This window comes from Typha latifolia, chromosome 2, assembly GCF_019914945.1.
Source record: "Typha latifolia isolate L0001 chromosome 2, TyphaL0001v2, whole genome shotgun sequence".
In the NCBI taxonomy this organism is placed as follows: domain Eukaryota; kingdom Viridiplantae; phylum Streptophyta; class Magnoliopsida; order Poales; family Typhaceae; genus Typha; species Typha latifolia.
This window is the reverse complement of record NC_133087.1, coordinates 13,999,558-14,016,935: the sequence shown is the minus strand read 5'-3', so window position 1 is coordinate 14,016,935 and position 17,378 is coordinate 13,999,558. Positions and strand designations below refer to the sequence as shown.

Genomic DNA, 17,378 nt, shown 5'->3' with positions numbered 1-17,378 from the left:
TAGTATAACTTAATTTTTATATAAACTATCATCTATACCGTCTCGCATCTATAGCTTACATCATCATCGTTCTAAAATATATTCTCAAGATATCTCAAGTCGCTATCATGTACTACATATCTGAGGGGGTTAAAAAAATAAAGAGAGAGTCACGAGCAAAAGGCTCAGTGAATAGATCTTACCCCGAATTAGTGATGTCAAACAGAGAGTAAATTATGTACTAGATAATATAAATCAGAAAGAGCATCATGTCATGAATGAATATATGAATGTATTATCAATAATATATAAATAAAAAAGTAAATAACATATCATAACTGATAAAAATATATAATCCTCGACAATGAGTAAACAAATCTCCATGTCATACTACCATCATATGTTTCTCTCAAATATGACACATGATGTATGCCGACCATGACCATACTATGATATTAAAATGCAACCATATATAATGTATATTGACCACTCGATAATTAGGTAATCAGATAAAAATAAAATTATATGCATTTCTCAATATCTCAGTCATCAATGTCATCTTTATATGTCATCATCATACTAGACCACTGTGCATAGTCAACACCTGGTACCCGATCTCAACATCATGTTCGAAGGCTTAGAGCATACTCCGCCACCCGTAAGAGTATCTCAAATATAATTATACCCCGTCACCCTTAAAGATATCAACATCCATCCAGACCGGGCACCCTCCTAGCTAATAGAAACCTCATGAAGATAACTTACCACATATGCCCTAGCGAACGACATGTGTCCGAATGTCTGCTACGCACATAGACTAATGACCTCGGACGTAAGGCCAACAGGATCGCGACTATGTCGAGCGATCAATCATCTTCAGGCACGCTCTAACCTTCGCGCCCACTCGGGTATCCTCACGTTTTCTAACTATCCTATCAATCACATTTCATGCTTTCCTTCTAAATGCCAAATCATATGCATATATCCAGTACGATAGCAAATCAATGCATAAATAGGAATTTAGGTGGAACATGAATCAAAAGAAAAATGATGCAATATAGTCTTCAACTATGTATTTAACACATGCATACTTCCATTAGTCTATCATATGCACACTCATTCTAGAGATCATCTCAGTATGCAATCATAACAATAGAATCATCTCTAATCATCTCTATATATCACCAATGTATTTATATCCCAGATTAGCCTAATCAAATGCATAATAAAATATGCTTGACTGAAATTATCTCTAGATAAAGTCATATAATTATACTGGAGGCCAAAACATGCATGTACATAATATATAATATATCCTAATTTAAAAAATACGTCTAAGGGATAAGACTACTCACTGTCTGATCAGAAGTCCAATACACATATCCCTCACGTCCATCGATCAATTATCAAAAATCACTAGCAAGGTCCACGGGGTCTTAAATAAGGGATTCGAGATCTGAAAATATTTAAGTAGCATGAAGTTATTCGTTCATCTAGTTAAAATCCGTTCGTGTAATATAAGATGATTTAGTAGGTTTTAGAATTTATACTTATCTTTATAACTAGCTAGATTTTTAATTATAAATAAAAATAAAAATAAAAATAAAAATAAAAATATAGATAAAAACCTAATTATAATTATATCTTGATTAATCAGAGACTATGTAATCATTACTTTATAAAATAACAAATAAATGCATAAGCCTAGTATTTTATTTGTTACAAAATAATAATGTATAATAAATTATTAGAATTACTTAAAATATATCTCATAAGAATATTAATATATAAATTTGATAATTATAATTTACAAATCTATATATTAATTTAATAGAGATATAAATAATAAATATAAGTATTACCTATATTTATACCTAATTAATCATTAATTATACAAATTATAATTAATAATAATTATATTGAAGAATATATAATATTATTAAAATAGTTAATGTCTAAATAATCTATTTGCATTAATTAAGAAGAAAAGACCTAAATAAATAACATAAATAAAATAAAATAGTAAATCACTGTCATTAGTGCTGGGCTCGGCCCAACACTGCCTACTACAGTGTTGGGCCGAGCCCAACGCTGTGCAGAAAGAGAAGGAGAAGAAGCCGAGGGAGAAGAAGAAGAAAGGAAAAAGAAAAAGAAAGAAAAAGAAGAAGAAGAAGAAGAAGAAGAAGAGGAGGAGGAGGAGAAGAAGCGAGAAGGGGACCTGGCGGCGGGGAGGGGCTCGGTCGCTGCTGGCCATCCAGCGGCAGGTCTCTCGCTGGCGGCTCTGTTCCGATGAACCAGAGAGAGAGCATTTGAGAAGGAGAGAGAGAGAGAGAGAGGGAGAGAGGAAGCATTTGAGAAGGAGAGAGAGAGAAGGAGAGAGAAATAGATAAAGAGAGAAAGGCGGTGGCAGAGACGGGCAGCGGCGACGGGGGGCCAGCAACGGCAGCTGGGGCACGTGGCACCTCCCCCCTCACGGAAGTTGCTCATGCAGCTTGTATGAGCACGAGGCCGGCCACAATGTGGCCCAAATTTTTTATTTTATTTTATTTGTTTTTTAAGGATGGGTTGTTACATACTTCGAGTTCAAGTCTCTTGCAACTGAGCTTTCTTGTTGGGCTGAGGCTAAGTAGGAGACTTGTTTCAAGGTTGATGCTCTATTCCCTCAAATTATTTTATTTGTTTGAGCACTTATATAGTTACATACTAATACGTCACACTTTACTATCGATCAGTCTACTCTCAACCAAATATGGGCTTGTTCTAGGATTACTATCATATCTCTCACATTTTTATCTTTCTATCAAAATATAGCCGTTATTTAAAGCTTAATGAATTATCTATCTATCAACTTTTGTCAAAAAGAATAAAAAATAGTTTGCATTTTATAAAAGAGAAACTTGCACCTTGATTAAGATCAACTGAATAAGATATATATATATATAGAATAAAATATAATTGATTATATATTTGATTGATTTTATAAAATTTAGAGAATTCAAGTTGGATTTAAAATTAATTAGAGACTTAATTTGGACATGAATTGGGCTTGCTTTGAAATAGACTTGAATGTGCTTATCGAGATTCTCACACCGTTGACGTTGTGCTTCTTTTGACACCTCTATGCTCTAAAATGTACCCGAAACTTCGACAACATCACAAGTTGCTACGATGCATGCATATGGATGGTTCAGAGGGCTCAGAAGCTAAAGGGAATAAATCTATTTTATTCCACTTTATACCTTTATCAGAAGAGGTTACCTTTTCTTTTAGAGGAATAGCATATATACAAAGTTAATCTTTTTTTTTTTTAAAGTAAGTGTAGCATTTGCTATTTTACACCGAGATATCAATGTAATGTGATAGAGCTCAATTGGTTAAAAGAGCTTATATTATATGAGGGGGCACTCTTAAAAAAGTTACTATTTTACACTAAGCTTACTCATTATCAGGTTATGTTCTTAGGTTGAAATTAGTTTCAAGCCTAATCTATTTTAAGCTCAACCTATTTCGAGTAGCTTGATAAAGCATAAAACTTGAATTGAATCTTGAATGGCATAAGCGACAAAATTAAAATTTATTTTATTATTTTATACATATTACTAAATATAAATTAAATTTTAGCCTGATCTAATTAATCAAGCTTGACTCGTTTTAAATATAAGTGGAGTTCGAGTCTGAAACTTTGTCAAATTACTACCTTATACAAATTTATTTTTAAACTACTATATTTTTTGCGAGCTTTAGGTGAAAATTCACTATAAAAGATAATGATTCTTATTAGATTCATTAATTTGTTAAGACGATGAAAAAATGTATTTTCTATATAAATCGCTCTCCCGGATATTGATTCAATCTAAATATAAATTGCTTTTCTAGAAGCAATTAATATATATATATATATATATATATATATATATATATATATATATATATATATATATATATAATAAACTGCTCCTTGAGGCCGGCCGACTAGGTTTATATTTTATGAAAATAATACTTTAAAACATAGGAAAAGTTTTAGAATAATTTGAAATGCGAAGTTACTCCGTAAAAAATAGTAGTAGCCCCGTCAAAAACTCATTATTTACCACTCAACTTTAAGAAGGCAAGTGTGCCTCTAAATAAATTTACCACAAGGCAAGTGTGCCTCTAAATAAATTTGTTATGTATAAATTGTTTAAATGTTGGTGGTTTAGTTTGGCAGCTTGATTCGACTTAGTTTAATATAGGTAAGAGCAATAACTGGATGAAACAATGACTACTCTTTTATCAATGATTATTGAGACCAAGTGTTTTTTTTTTAATCAATATTGTTCGGCTACTTCTTTTAAATCATCTATGTTCCTGTAATTAGTTGAAAAAAGAAATTGAAATAGTCCCACATCAAGTTTTGGAGCAATCCCCCTTTTCGTAACAACCGAAGGCAGTCAAAGGCTCACTCCCTTTTTCTCTGGGTAGAAGATGGCCGACCTCTCATCTCAGCAAGGGAGATGGAGAGATCTCGACATGCTCCTCGCCAGGCCCGGCAACATCGTCTCCAATGGCTTCGAGCCCTCCCCGACCGTGAGTCCCTCATCCTTTCAATTCTCTACCCCTATGCTCTCTTTCTCTTGTCTCAAATCTTTCCGGGGATTCCGGTTCTTGGATGCAGCTGCGAGAGGAGATCGAGGAGTACGTGAGGGTTTTGGTGGTCGGGGCTGGTGGGTTGGGCTGCGAGCTGCTCAAGGATTTGGCTCTGTGTGGTTTCAAGAACATTGATGTCATTGATATGGACACCATCGAGGTCTCCAATCTAAATCGCCAGTTCCTCTTCAGGTTTAAAACGATCCTTTTGGATTTGCCCTTCTTTTTTCGTTCCTTCTTAGAATGGTGTTAACTTTAGGTCGGAAAATCTATTTGATTTGTTAATCAGTATGCATGTTTGAACTCATTTATTGCATTATTAAGTACTGACTGAACTAGGACTTGTAAAATTTGGTTCCACTCAAATTATTTCCTCTCGTGATTTACTTGTTAGAAAGCGTTTGCATTAATTCATCCACAAGCATGATCTAGTCAACCACAAACATATGATTATAACCTGCATAAGCATTCTAGCATAATCTTTCACTGAGCTTCAAGAGAATCCTGCTTTCTAAAGTGTTCCTGATACATATATAATTATATACTCTCTCTTTGATAATGGTGCTACAGGCTACAAGATGTTGGAAAGTCCAAGGCAGAAGTAGCTGCAAAGCGCGTTATGGAAAGAGTTAGTGGGGTGACTATTGTACCTCATTTTTGTAGGATTGAGGATAAGGACATAGAATTTTACAGCGATTTCAGTATTATTGTTCTTGGTCTCGATTCAATTGAGGCTCGCAGCTATATAAATTCTGTAGCTTGTAGTTTCCTAGGTAAGTTTCTCATATTCAGATAACACATTTGGTTCCTGTAATAATCGCATTTGAGATTTGTTGATTTTGCTTTTTTCCTTCCTATATTAGAACAGTATGACAATGTGTTCAGTATAGCTGCTTGTTATTAAGGGTATCGCATTTTATATTAATGACATATGTATGCATGCTTTTATAGTTACTTTTTCACTCCTCCAGTATTAGCTAATATGTGTCATTTTTATGGGAAATGTAGAGTATGACCATGATAACAACCCAGTAGCAGAAACAGTCAAACCTATGGTCGATGGTGGAACTGAAGGTTTTAAAGGTCACGCTCGAGTGATATTGCCAGGGTCAACGCCTTGCTTTGAGTGCAACATTTGGCTTTTTCCTCCTCAGGTGAAGTTCCCATTATGTACTCTTGCAGAGACACCACGTACTGCTGCTCATTGTATTGAATATGCACATTTGATCAAGTGGGATGAGGTACTACTAAAATCTCTTCATTTCTTGATACTTTTAAAGCTTTTGGGAGTTTAATCATTTGAATCCATTTTGGTAGGTACACAGTGGAAAACCTTTTGATGCTGATGATCCTGAGCACATGCAGTGGGTTTACTCAGAGGTTTGCTAGCGTATAAGGTTCCTCACTCTTTCATCTAAATTTTAGTTCCAACTTTTCATGTGTAATACTTATACAGGCTCTAAAGAGAGCAGAGCTTTTTGGCATCACTGGAGTTACATATTCCTTGACTCAGGTACTCTTATCTTATCTGTTTTTTTATTGCTATTAAGCTTAAGTCCTTAAGACTATCTATAGCAACCTGTTCAAGAATGTCACTTAGGCCCTTTATGTAAAGGATCTGTATTTTAAGCTTTAAGATACTGCAGAAGTACATCATCGAGTATTATAGGAGTAAACAACATATTCACTCTTAAGAATGACAATTAGACATAACATATTCACATATTTGCTGTTAATAAGGGCATCAAACATCAGGATTATCCATCTTATATAATTTATCTAAATGTAAACATCATATTAGTTTTCGTATATGACCCCGTTAGTGGAGTTCCAAAATTTTCTCTGGGCTTTGTCCTTTTTTCACCCTCTGAACCTGCAAGCAAGCTCTTGTTTCTTTAATATGATGTTAGTGAACCTTTTGTACTTTTTCTGCACAAAGTTAAAAATAATTCAGTAGCAAGCTATATCTGTATGTTGTGTAGGGCGTCATCAAGAATATCATTCCAGCTATTGCTTCTACAAATGCAATTGTATCTGCTGCTTGTGCTTTGGAAGCCTTAAAGATTATATCTGGATGCAGCAAGACTTTATCCAATTATCTTACGTGAGTCTTGTTTTCTGATAATTAATCTTTTAATTTAGAAATTGGAAACCTTTATTTTAGCTTTCTGTGACTGTGAAATGTTAACAGTCTTTGACTCACATGTTTTATGTGATATATGTTCTAATAGCATTGACATTATTTCATGACTTTATCGACCACTCAATCTTAGATAGATATGATTAATTCAATTCAAAGGGCATTGCAATGTACAATGCTCCCAGAGATATAAAGTCCAGGGAGGGAAAATGTATGTAGCCGGCAGCCTTACCCTCAATTACTGAAGAGGCTATTTCCACAACTTTGGTCTTTTGATCAGTTGAATAATAGGACACTTTAACTAAATGAAACTATGTTTTAGGTGCTAAAAATAGTTTGAACCATGGTTCAAAGTTTCAGTTTGTTTCTATTTTGACCCCTTAAAAGAAATGGAAATTTCAGGTCGAAACAACTTGGTTTCAGCTGATTGTGGTCCAAAACAAACATCAAAACTAGCAACCTTGATATTTTTGACCTTAACCATTGAATTTGGTCTTAGTTTTCAATAAGTTCGGCCACTACAATTCTCTCGGGTGAAACTTCAAACCATGGTTTGAACTGTTAAAGTCACTGGAATATCCAGTTGATAAAGTTTTATCTTGAGGAACTTTGATAAGCAAGATTTGAAATTTCATTCTTGGAGTGTTAGCTGATAAGGGACTGGATTTGCTATTTGCAAGTCTAACGATAATGCTATTGATGTCAATTCTACTGTCAAGGCATAATTTGTATGGTGAATGAGGCTAACAATCTCATTTTCTGATCTAGAAAACAATTTCAAAGCTTTAGAATATCATCTCTTATTCTTTTCTCTTTTTTGATAGTAGATACTAATTGTTGGAATTGACTATAATTCTTCTTTGCTTACCTCTGTTTGTTAGAATATAAAATATAAAATATAAAAATTATTGTTCTTTAATAGCTTAAGCCAAGGGTTCTGAGTATCAAAATCAGAATTTTTAATTACGTAAAATTGTAAAAATTATTTAATGTAGACAAATTTCCAAAAATTTAGAAAAAAAATACTAAAATAAAACAAAATTACTTACATAGGAAGTCTAGAAACTAAAGTACTCACTCAAAACTATGTTATATTAAAAGCTGGATTTTGTAAATTTCTATGTTGGTCATAATCATTATCACTATGAGAAAATATTGATGGACCGCCAAGTATTTTAAAGAGTGATTGCATCAAACTAGTCATATCAAATGACTGTTTTTCTTTTTGTGTCTGAGGATTAAGAACTTAAAATAATAACTAACATATGAATTATGTGACAGCTTTAAATAATGACTACTCTATGAATCAGTCATAGGCAGTAGCAGAGCTACTAATTTTTGTTGGCCGGGAGGCAAAATTATTAAAATTTATTATAGTTCAGTATTCAAAAGTTATTATATAAGTTGGTTAATATCAACGAACTTTTACCTGACAAATATGATCGGGCACTATCCCACTTTTCTCGAAGGAAAAAAGTTTTACCTATACTTGTGATCAAGAGATAATAGAATAATGTTAATTAATCTAAACTTGCTAAAGATTATAGTTATTTTCTAGGACCTTAATGAGATCTAATTTTCTAAAAGCATTCCATTGTTGAAAGAATTGCTATAAATTTTGGGTATTTTGTATAAAAGAAAATCAAAATGGTTAAAGGGAATCGTGTTTTGATGGTTAAAAGGGTCTTATTATATGAGTGTTTTTGAGTCCAAATTTCAGTTACACAGGTTTAACTAAGACATCGTGAATTCCCACCTCTCAAAATAAAATAAAATAAAATAAAATAAAAAACGATATGGTTTTCAATCTTGACTAACTATTTCTTTTATCTTACCATATAGAACCAACTAATTTATATTATATATCACCCACTATAAAGCAGAGATATGATTACAAGATATGTGGATACTTTAATACGGGATATGATAAATTTTTAAAGTAGGATATAGATTGGCAAGAATACGTCGATAAATAAAGAAATAAATAATGTATTTTCAATCTTTTGTCAACCAATATAACATATGGTAAAAAATGATAACATCCCAGAAATGATAAGATAAAAGGAAAGAAAGCTACAGATTTAGTATCTATATATTTGAAACTTTAGAATAATATTTTAACAAAAATTGATATGAAACTCAAAATATTAGTGAAACAATGAAACCTAATTCAACTATACATTCACAACTATTTCGAATCTTTAAATGATTTTCAAAATATATGTTTAATTCACTGTCAAATAAACAAAACTTAAAATATCATAAAGGATTGAATGATCCTATATACATAATGTATATGTTTTATAGCGTCTTTTAGCAACCAAAAAAAAAGATCAAGAAATGTATCGTAGTCATATCTCGCCGTATCAGAACTATTGTTTTTAATTCAGATATTTCTCCAACAGTATCAAATAGGTATAATGTCGTATTGGGGTTTGATACATATCGGATACCAGTACAGAGATTAAATGAAGTATTTGTGCTTCATAAACGGGATTACTATTAGCATATGCACGAATTCGATATTTACTCTATATGAAATCTATAAATACAAAGAATGTTTTGGGGGATTATGTAGAATAAAACAATAGAAGGGTGGGGCTGTAAAATTAAAAACTTGTTTGATTTTCCATATTTTTAGCCTAACATGTTGACAATGGACCCTACTGAATGGTTGAGAATTAATGTGAAGGAAAGGATGCGACATTTCTCATCTAACAAAATTTATGATTTAAAAATAATAATAATAACTAAATAGTTGGGCCTAAGAAATTTTTACTAATCAAGAGAGGGCAATTGCCACGCTCGACCGATATGTATGTATATCCTTAATTTCTCTATTTTTAATCCATCTGCGTTGATCTCTTTGAATTCCCTTAGCAAATGTGGGAGGGATGATTTTACCGCCAAGTGTATCATTAGGATCATGAGTATTATTGGTACTGCTAATACTACTTTATCCATTATTGTCGAACAACTCATATTAGCCTCTACCCTCATTGCTGTCAGTCCTTCCTATAATGCCTCGTTTGTCCAAGGGTTATTTCTATTATCCAATAATCCATCCTTTTCTAACTCATGGAATCAAGGGGCCTTCGTTCAATAAAGCATGGATAACGATACAAGATACAAACGATAAATTTTAAAAACTAGGATAAAGATACGGTGTGGATACAGCAATAAAAGATAAATACAAAATATATATTTAATTGAAAACTAACATAACATATGGTTTAATCCATATTATTCTAACTTATCTTGTGAATGTTTTGCAAGTAACTTTTTGACAAGGGTTGAAAAGTGGTGAACTTATACAATAATACAACAATAAAAAATAATAAAACAAAACAATGATCACAGCATCACAATGACTGCATTGATCATTAATACAAAATACTTTAATTAGAAAAAACATCAATTAATTTCTAAAACATGAGTGAGGTAGTGAGGCCGTGAGCACAAATACTCAAATAACATTCTAAATTAGTCATTTAGCATCAATTAGGATCATAGTGAGCTAATTTGATATTCTAAATTCTTTCATAACAATATGAAAAAAAATCCCAAATTCTCATATCAAAGACAGAGAGGGAGGGGAGATGATGCATGAGAGATCAAGGCACTGTGATCAAAATCCCTCTAAATTAGTCATTTAGCAGCAATTAGGATCAATTCACTATGATCAAAACCCCAAATTCTAAAAACGAAATCAAAATTCCAAATTCTAATATTACAGATAGAGAGGGAGGGAGGATGGTGCGTGAGGGATCAACTCATTGTGATCAAAACCTCCTAAATAAGTCATTTAGCAGCAATTAGGATCACTGTGATCAAACCCCAAATTCTAAAAATGAAATCAAAATCCCAAATTCTAATATCACAGAAAGAAAGGGAGGGAGAAAGGACGGTGCATGAGGGAGGGAGATAAAGTAGGGTATCTCAGTCATCAGAGGGAGTCATCACGAGAGGGAGTCACTGTCGAGGGAGACACTATCGCGTGAGGTCTAAATGAAGTATTTGCGCTATGCCTTCGTTAAAAACACGATTTAAATCAATCAAATGATTATTTTGTGCCTTTATTTTTAAACTCATGGATTGAAGTATCAGATGATCCCTATCCGTATAGCCAAAACGGATCGGCCAATATGGCCGACCCCTAATCTGAGTTGTCCGAAACGAAAGATTGATATGATTGGTATGTATTGGTTTTTTAAGCTCCTGATTCCAATCTCAAAACTGATACTTAAAAATTTGATTAAACTTTTATCTCCTAATCACATATTTTAATGCCAAAATACTAACTTCTCTAATCTCTTTATTATCAATCTATTTCATGTTTTGGGTAAATCAATGAGAAAGTTCAATTTCTTCCACATTGTGATGACAATACAATTTGATTTAAGATTTTTTTTTGTTATTGTCATTAAATTTGGTGTCTTTTCTCATCCATAATTAGGCCATCATTTGGCTGGATTGTTTTGAGATAGAGTTGTAGCAATTTGATTAGTACTGAATTGACCAATTCAATTTAAATCTCTTCACCTGAAATATGCGATTGCATATATTTTATAAGATACTAATTAGGTTGAAACTTAAAGGAAACAATAATAAAATTATTTAATTAAATCATAACTCACTTCTTATTCGCAAAAAAATTGTTTCTAAATGTCAGGCTTGAATCTGCAGATTATGTTCTTAACTCCTATCATGATTTTGACATCATTAGTACATTTTTGAATAATTGGAAATTTGAATTAAGGAAATGCCTCATGGATATTGTAATTTATAATTTGTAAGCATTCAAACTTCAAAGTACTTATAAATTGCAAGCATCCATATTGCCAGCATGTATATCTCGATATAGATGTCTATTTTACTCAGAATCAATCGACTTTCAACACTTCCTATAACTATTGTGCATAATCTCATACAAAAAATCTCATCTCAAACTTATCATCACTATCTATAGGTTGTAATACTTTGATAAGAAGCTTGAATATTGTGGTGATAATTGTGATATTGTCTCAAAATATGTTTCTAAGAACTAGCTTTGCAAAGCTTCATCTATCTTTGATCTTTATGTTTCATCTTATTAATTTATATATGGAAAGTTATAGCAAGAGTGTCATATGAGATTAGATCTACGACATGCTATTAATAATAAAAAAACAAAAAAATAGAGCGTGAAAATACAATCACAAAGTGAAAATAAATTTACGTGGCAAAATCATAGACCTAGGTAAAAAACTATGGATGCAGACTTGGATTAAAATCAATTACTAATAATCATAGTAGCTACAAGATTGACTTACAAACTATATCCCCACGACTATATTTATAAGGTCTTGTACATTTGAACTCATGATGCATTGTTTCTTGTGATTGATTTTGTGATCTCATTGACACTTGATGTTGATTCTTGTGTCTTAATAATCCTCGAGATATAGTTTTCTAGATTCGATGTAAATATAATGAGTACAAGATCGGTTCAGCACTTCCGTCTTCAAACGTTTCTTGAAGTATAAATAAAAACGGCTACATAGGGTTGCGTTAAAAACTTCTTATATACCTTCTTCAAATAAGGTATAATAAGCCCTCAAAGATTCTCTATGAAAGCTTCACGTTTGCAAAAATTTATGCATTCAAATGTCTGACACCAAAAGTCCATGTTTTGCCTTTTCCTTTCATATATAATTAGAGCGCATCTTTTAACACCTGTATATAAAAGTCTTGGAATTTTTGGTTCGAATCTTTGTTAATATGGTTAGAACAATTTCCAGAAGATATGCCTTTCACTTGAAATTCTTTATGATCATCATAAGACTTTAGAATATTTTTTTAAAAAAAAGACTTTAGAATATTTTAAAACACATTGCCAATAAAATAAAAATCTTATAGGATAGACCATTTTTATGATGTAAATATTCATATAATATCGTCCTTATATTGCATGATGTTATTCAATACTAGAAAATGAGTATGTAAATATAATGATGCGGAGTTTTATGATTTTCTACTACCAGTTATTTGCTTATATATAAGGTTTGTCATCTTTTGACCTTTATGGTTATATATAGAGTTGCTGGCTAGTTAACATTATTATCATTACGAGCATTTTGTCTTTCAACTTACAGCGTGCAAACTAATCATAATATTTTTAAGAGTGTTAGTTCTGCAAAGTAATCAACTAATCATGATAGTTTTTTAGGTATAATGGTCTTGTAGGAACTCACATCAAAGTCACTGATTTTGTCAAAGATAAGGACTGTCTTGTATGCGGACCTGGCACTCTTCTTGAGATAGAACCCTCAGTTACTCTTTACCAGGTAATTCAAACTAGTCTTCAGGCCAGAAGTTAATTTCTTTTTCTTGCTAAGTTTATATTTTGTGATCTTCATTTGATTTTCATATGTAAAGACTTCTCCAAATTGTGTATTTTGCAAGAACCATATTTGTGGAAGACGTACAAAATAAAAATAAATAAGAAACACATTAATATAAGGAAAGTGGTTATTTGTCGTGATTTTTTCTTGTTCATGAACTGGGAATTATTGGTACAGTGCAGTTGTTTCATTAGAAAGATTGATCTATTGGAGAGGGGATTTATTAGCTTCTGATGAAGCACACATTAAGAACAATTAGAGGTGCCAGTTTTGATGCCATAAGTGGGTGTGCATTTGTTTCAATCATGTGTTCTAGATACACTTGCCAGCATAATTCCTTTATTGTCAACCGATTAGATCTCCCTGCATATTAGGTATTCTCTTAGAGAAGGTTGCTTAACAATTTGCATATATACACGTTTATATATATATATGATGTGATTGTAGACTAGACAAATATCATTTTGGTTAATTTTTTTATCATTTGCTACCTGTAATTGGCAATGATTTAGATCCAGATACTATATCTCAGCCATTTCTGGTTATTGGGTTGGTCTATAACTGTAGGTTTGTAAGATCCTTCCATCTTATGTGTCCTTGTTAAGTATGTATTTCAAATTCAGTGATATTAAAAAAAGAAGGCTCATATAACAATTATTTGGAAAATTAAATTTGTACTTTGTTAAAGACTTTTTAAGTTAATTCTTAATAGAATATTATTTTATTGGTTAAATCTTATACTACATATAAATTCAATTACAATTTTATCTTTGATTTAATTAAAGTTATTTTAAAAATTCCTTCTCCTCCGTCCTAGTTTTAACTTTTAAGTTCACTAACGAGAAATAAATACCAAGTATGAACGATGCCCTATCAAAGAAAATCTACAAGGATGTAGATATGGTATATCATCTATATGTAAATCTATATATAATGTGTTTGGCATTGGAGGGGTTGCTTATCTATCTACTTCCAACTGTTCCTATGCCCTATGAGAATGGTTAAGGACCGTGTATAAGTATATGCTTCATTTGGAACTCTGGATTCTTCAAAGATGGTTGGTGTAACAAGAAAATAAGCCTGTGTGTACATGAAAGTTATTGCAGAAGTGAGAAACTCTACTAATTCTTATTTGAGCTTAATGATCTGATTATAAAAAGGGCAAGGTTTGTCAGTAAGTAATATCATAATTTGCAAGTAAGCACAACTTGTTTATAGGCTGGGGTGGGGATGGGAATGTGGGGAATGAATTACGCTTAGTTAAGAAAATGTTGAAATTTGTTGAGTTGTTATTATATCATGAAACCTCTTGTTTGAAAAAGAAGTGAAAACAGAAGTGCTGAGAGAATGGAAGATGTCATTGGATCATGTTTCCTTTTCCTTGATTACACATGTGCAAATTATATCGTTATTGGCAATCCATTTCTAATTGAGTTGTGCACCACACCCTTTTGCCTTTGGAAAACCTTAACTTAGCAGTAATATATTACCATTTATGGAGGAGCTAGTTCCATATTATTTTACTGACAGATTATGCTCGTCTTTTTCCCTTGTGACAGTTCATTGAGATGCTCGGGAAACATCCTGAAATTCTTTTGTCAAAACCTAGTGTCACACACCAAGGCAAGAATTTGTACATGCAGTCGCCTCCGATACTAGAAGAAATGACTCGATCAAATCTTACTCTTCTAATGTTTGATCTCTTGGGTAAAGTCTCGAGGGACACTCTTCACGTCAGTGGTGCTTGTGAGAAGAATGGCAAGAAAGTATCTTGCCTAAGGAAACTCCGAGTTGTATTTCGAGGAGTTGGAGATGGAATGACGGACATGGATACAGCTGATAGATCTTGAATTTGTTCATCAGACAACATATCGAACATTCCATGCAAAACAGATTATTAGGTGTTTATAGTTTCAGATCTCAAATGGTACAGTTTTTTCTTTTGACATTCTGGTGAATAGTTATGTTCTTGGAATCATTTGTCTAATTTGAGATCAGATGCAATGTGGGTTCTAGTTATTTGGTACAAGTACCAAATAGAAGTAGGAAATGGTATACAAAACTTTAGTGTGTCAATCCTCCAAACGGGGCCAGGTTGGATCTATCCACTCTACTGCTCAGTGTCTGAGATTATTACCTTTCAAAGAATTCAAAAGGGAGAAAGTATAGATTGTAGAACAATGGGTTGTGATGCCGGAGGAAACAGAATATTGGAGTTGATAATGACTATTCTTCTTTGTTCACTTGAGAAATTCTATGTAAGGACATAATTTTGCCCTCATTCATCTTGTATTAGATGATTTTTATCTTTTCTTTTTCTGAGTATAAAAAATATATGAAACAATGTGTTCTCATAGACAGTAGTTCATCTTTTTCTTTTTCCTTTTTTCTTTTTGCCGACCTATTTGGAATGAGTGCATGCATGTTTCTTTACTGCAGTTTTAAAAGCTTTATTAGAAGCTTGCTTAAATTTTGCTAAAGAGGTAGTAAATTTAAAGGATCTAGAAGGCCTATTTAGAAAGATTCAGTTGTTTTTATGTGCTATTGCTTGTGCAGTTGTTTTTATGTAGTTGCTTGTAAACTTGCCAACAAAGAATTCCCTGTCTCATTAATTCTTGGTTCACTCGAGAGCCAAATATTGAAAGCAATATTATGGTATACCGTATACATATAGCAGCATGGATCAGCAGTTCAGCTCCATATGGTAATAATTAATAGTCGTGATCACAATAGGCATACATTGCTTGTCTGCACTGCTCTTGGAAATGCATAGAAACAACACTGGGAACACCAATAACAAACCAGGAGTGCGAACAATTAAACATTTTGGTGGGCAAGGTTAATTAACAAACGGATACTGCTCATACCTGGTGGCACAATCGACGAGCACTGATCTTGCTCCGATCCTCATGCCACAAGTGCTATTCATCTGCTGCTCCGCCGACCGGAGACAAAGCGAACAATCTCCGGTCGTGAGGTTATTCACGCACGTCGCATGCCCATATGCAAAGGCATTAGGGTAGGGGGAGATGTTGTAGTAGTTGTGATCCTTGTAAGTTGGTGCAACTGTTAGCAGATCCGAGAGGACATAAGCCAGACTGATACCAAAAGGATCTCCACTGGTGTATCTGTTGGAGTTGCATAGCACTTGAGTGACGTTGGTGTTGGGAATGCTACTGACCATTGCTCCAGACATCAGCACTAGCATAGCAATTGTGAGGCTGTTCATCTTTCTCCTAGGGAACAGATAAAAAAACACCAGGAGCTTTAAAATTTAAATCCTTCTCAAAGTTTGGTATTTGACATTTCAAAACAGAACTTTGTTCGGATTTATTTGGCTTTGTATGATATTTAGATGCCCTCTCCTAGCTATTTCCGGAGTTCTTTGGCTTTCTCTGGCATAGGAAAGTTATCTTCATGGAGTGTTGTATTTGACTTATCTTTCCAACATTAGATGCTTCTTTAGTGATATATAATTCACAATCTTAAGCTGTTTAGAGACTAGCAATTTTAATCCTTTATATTCTAACAGTTTAATATATTAAGCTCTTTTGTCTAGTATTCCAATGGTCGAGATACTCAGTGATTAAGAATTCAACCAAAAGAATAACTCAATATATTGAGAATAAGGAAAGTCTATGAGTGATTCATTTATATATACACTTAATTAATTTCCTAGTAATGCCTCATTTATAATGTTAAGTAAAAAGGGTGCTTAAGAAAACAAATAAAAGTGCCCAGGTCCGGTTGCCGGCGATTCCTTCAGAAAAGAAAACCATAGTTAGATTTGCATCATTGTTTGATTAAATATGATTTAATCCAGTACGACCATGATTAAAGGCAACATTAATATGATTTAATCCTTTTACGAATAATTTACAAAGAGATAATTAAGGAAAAGTCCTCCAAGAGGATAGCCGAGGAGGCAGGGAAATCACTCCCTCCACCGGTGTAAATTTGCATCAAATCAACCCTGGCAGGACGTCGACGGCCGTCGTAACCCCGTCCGGGACCATCACTCCGACCAGTAGAAGGCGACGGAGGAGAGAGAGATTCGGGAGACCAAACGGGGAAGATGGATTGTAAACTTTAAAATATATGAAAGTAGTTTTAATACTTTTCCCAGTCATTGATTTGAATTAGTTTTCACGAACCTCAGGATGTACACCTTTTGCTTTAATCTCAAAATAATACTTAATTAACTATGGAAATGTTGTCATTTTTTTTTAACATCAAATTTTCCAAACTTT

The 17,378-nt window shown here is 33.0% G+C and overlaps 2 protein-coding genes across 2 annotated transcripts; one reads left to right on the top strand and one right to left on the bottom strand.

Annotated features, from left to right (window-relative positions):
- The first annotated feature begins 4,371 nt into the window (after positions 1-4,371).
- LOC140782286 (NEDD8-activating enzyme E1 catalytic subunit) lies at positions 4,372-15,484 on the top strand. Its single transcript, XM_073128776.1, has 9 exons — positions 4,372-4,545; positions 4,634-4,797; positions 5,176-5,378; positions 5,614-5,846; positions 5,923-5,985; positions 6,062-6,118; positions 6,588-6,709; positions 12,954-13,071; positions 14,688-15,484. The coding sequence occupies exons 1-9, from the start codon at positions 4,444-4,446 to the stop codon at positions 14,976-14,978; spliced, it is 1,353 nt and encodes a 450-aa protein (XP_072984877.1). The 5' UTR covers positions 4,372-4,443; the 3' UTR covers positions 14,979-15,484.
- A 282-nt stretch (positions 15,485-15,766) lies between these two features.
- Positions 15,767-16,493, bottom strand: LOC140782441 (antifungal protein ginkbilobin-like protein). The gene is made up of 2 exons (XM_073128997.1): positions 15,996-16,493; positions 15,767-15,909 (listed from the first exon to the last, which is right to left on the bottom strand). The coding sequence occupies exons 1-2, from the start codon at positions 16,355-16,357 to the stop codon at positions 15,840-15,842; spliced, it is 432 nt and encodes a 143-aa protein (XP_072985098.1). The 5' UTR covers positions 16,358-16,493; the 3' UTR covers positions 15,767-15,839.
- Between the last annotated feature and the right edge of the window lie 885 nt (positions 16,494-17,378).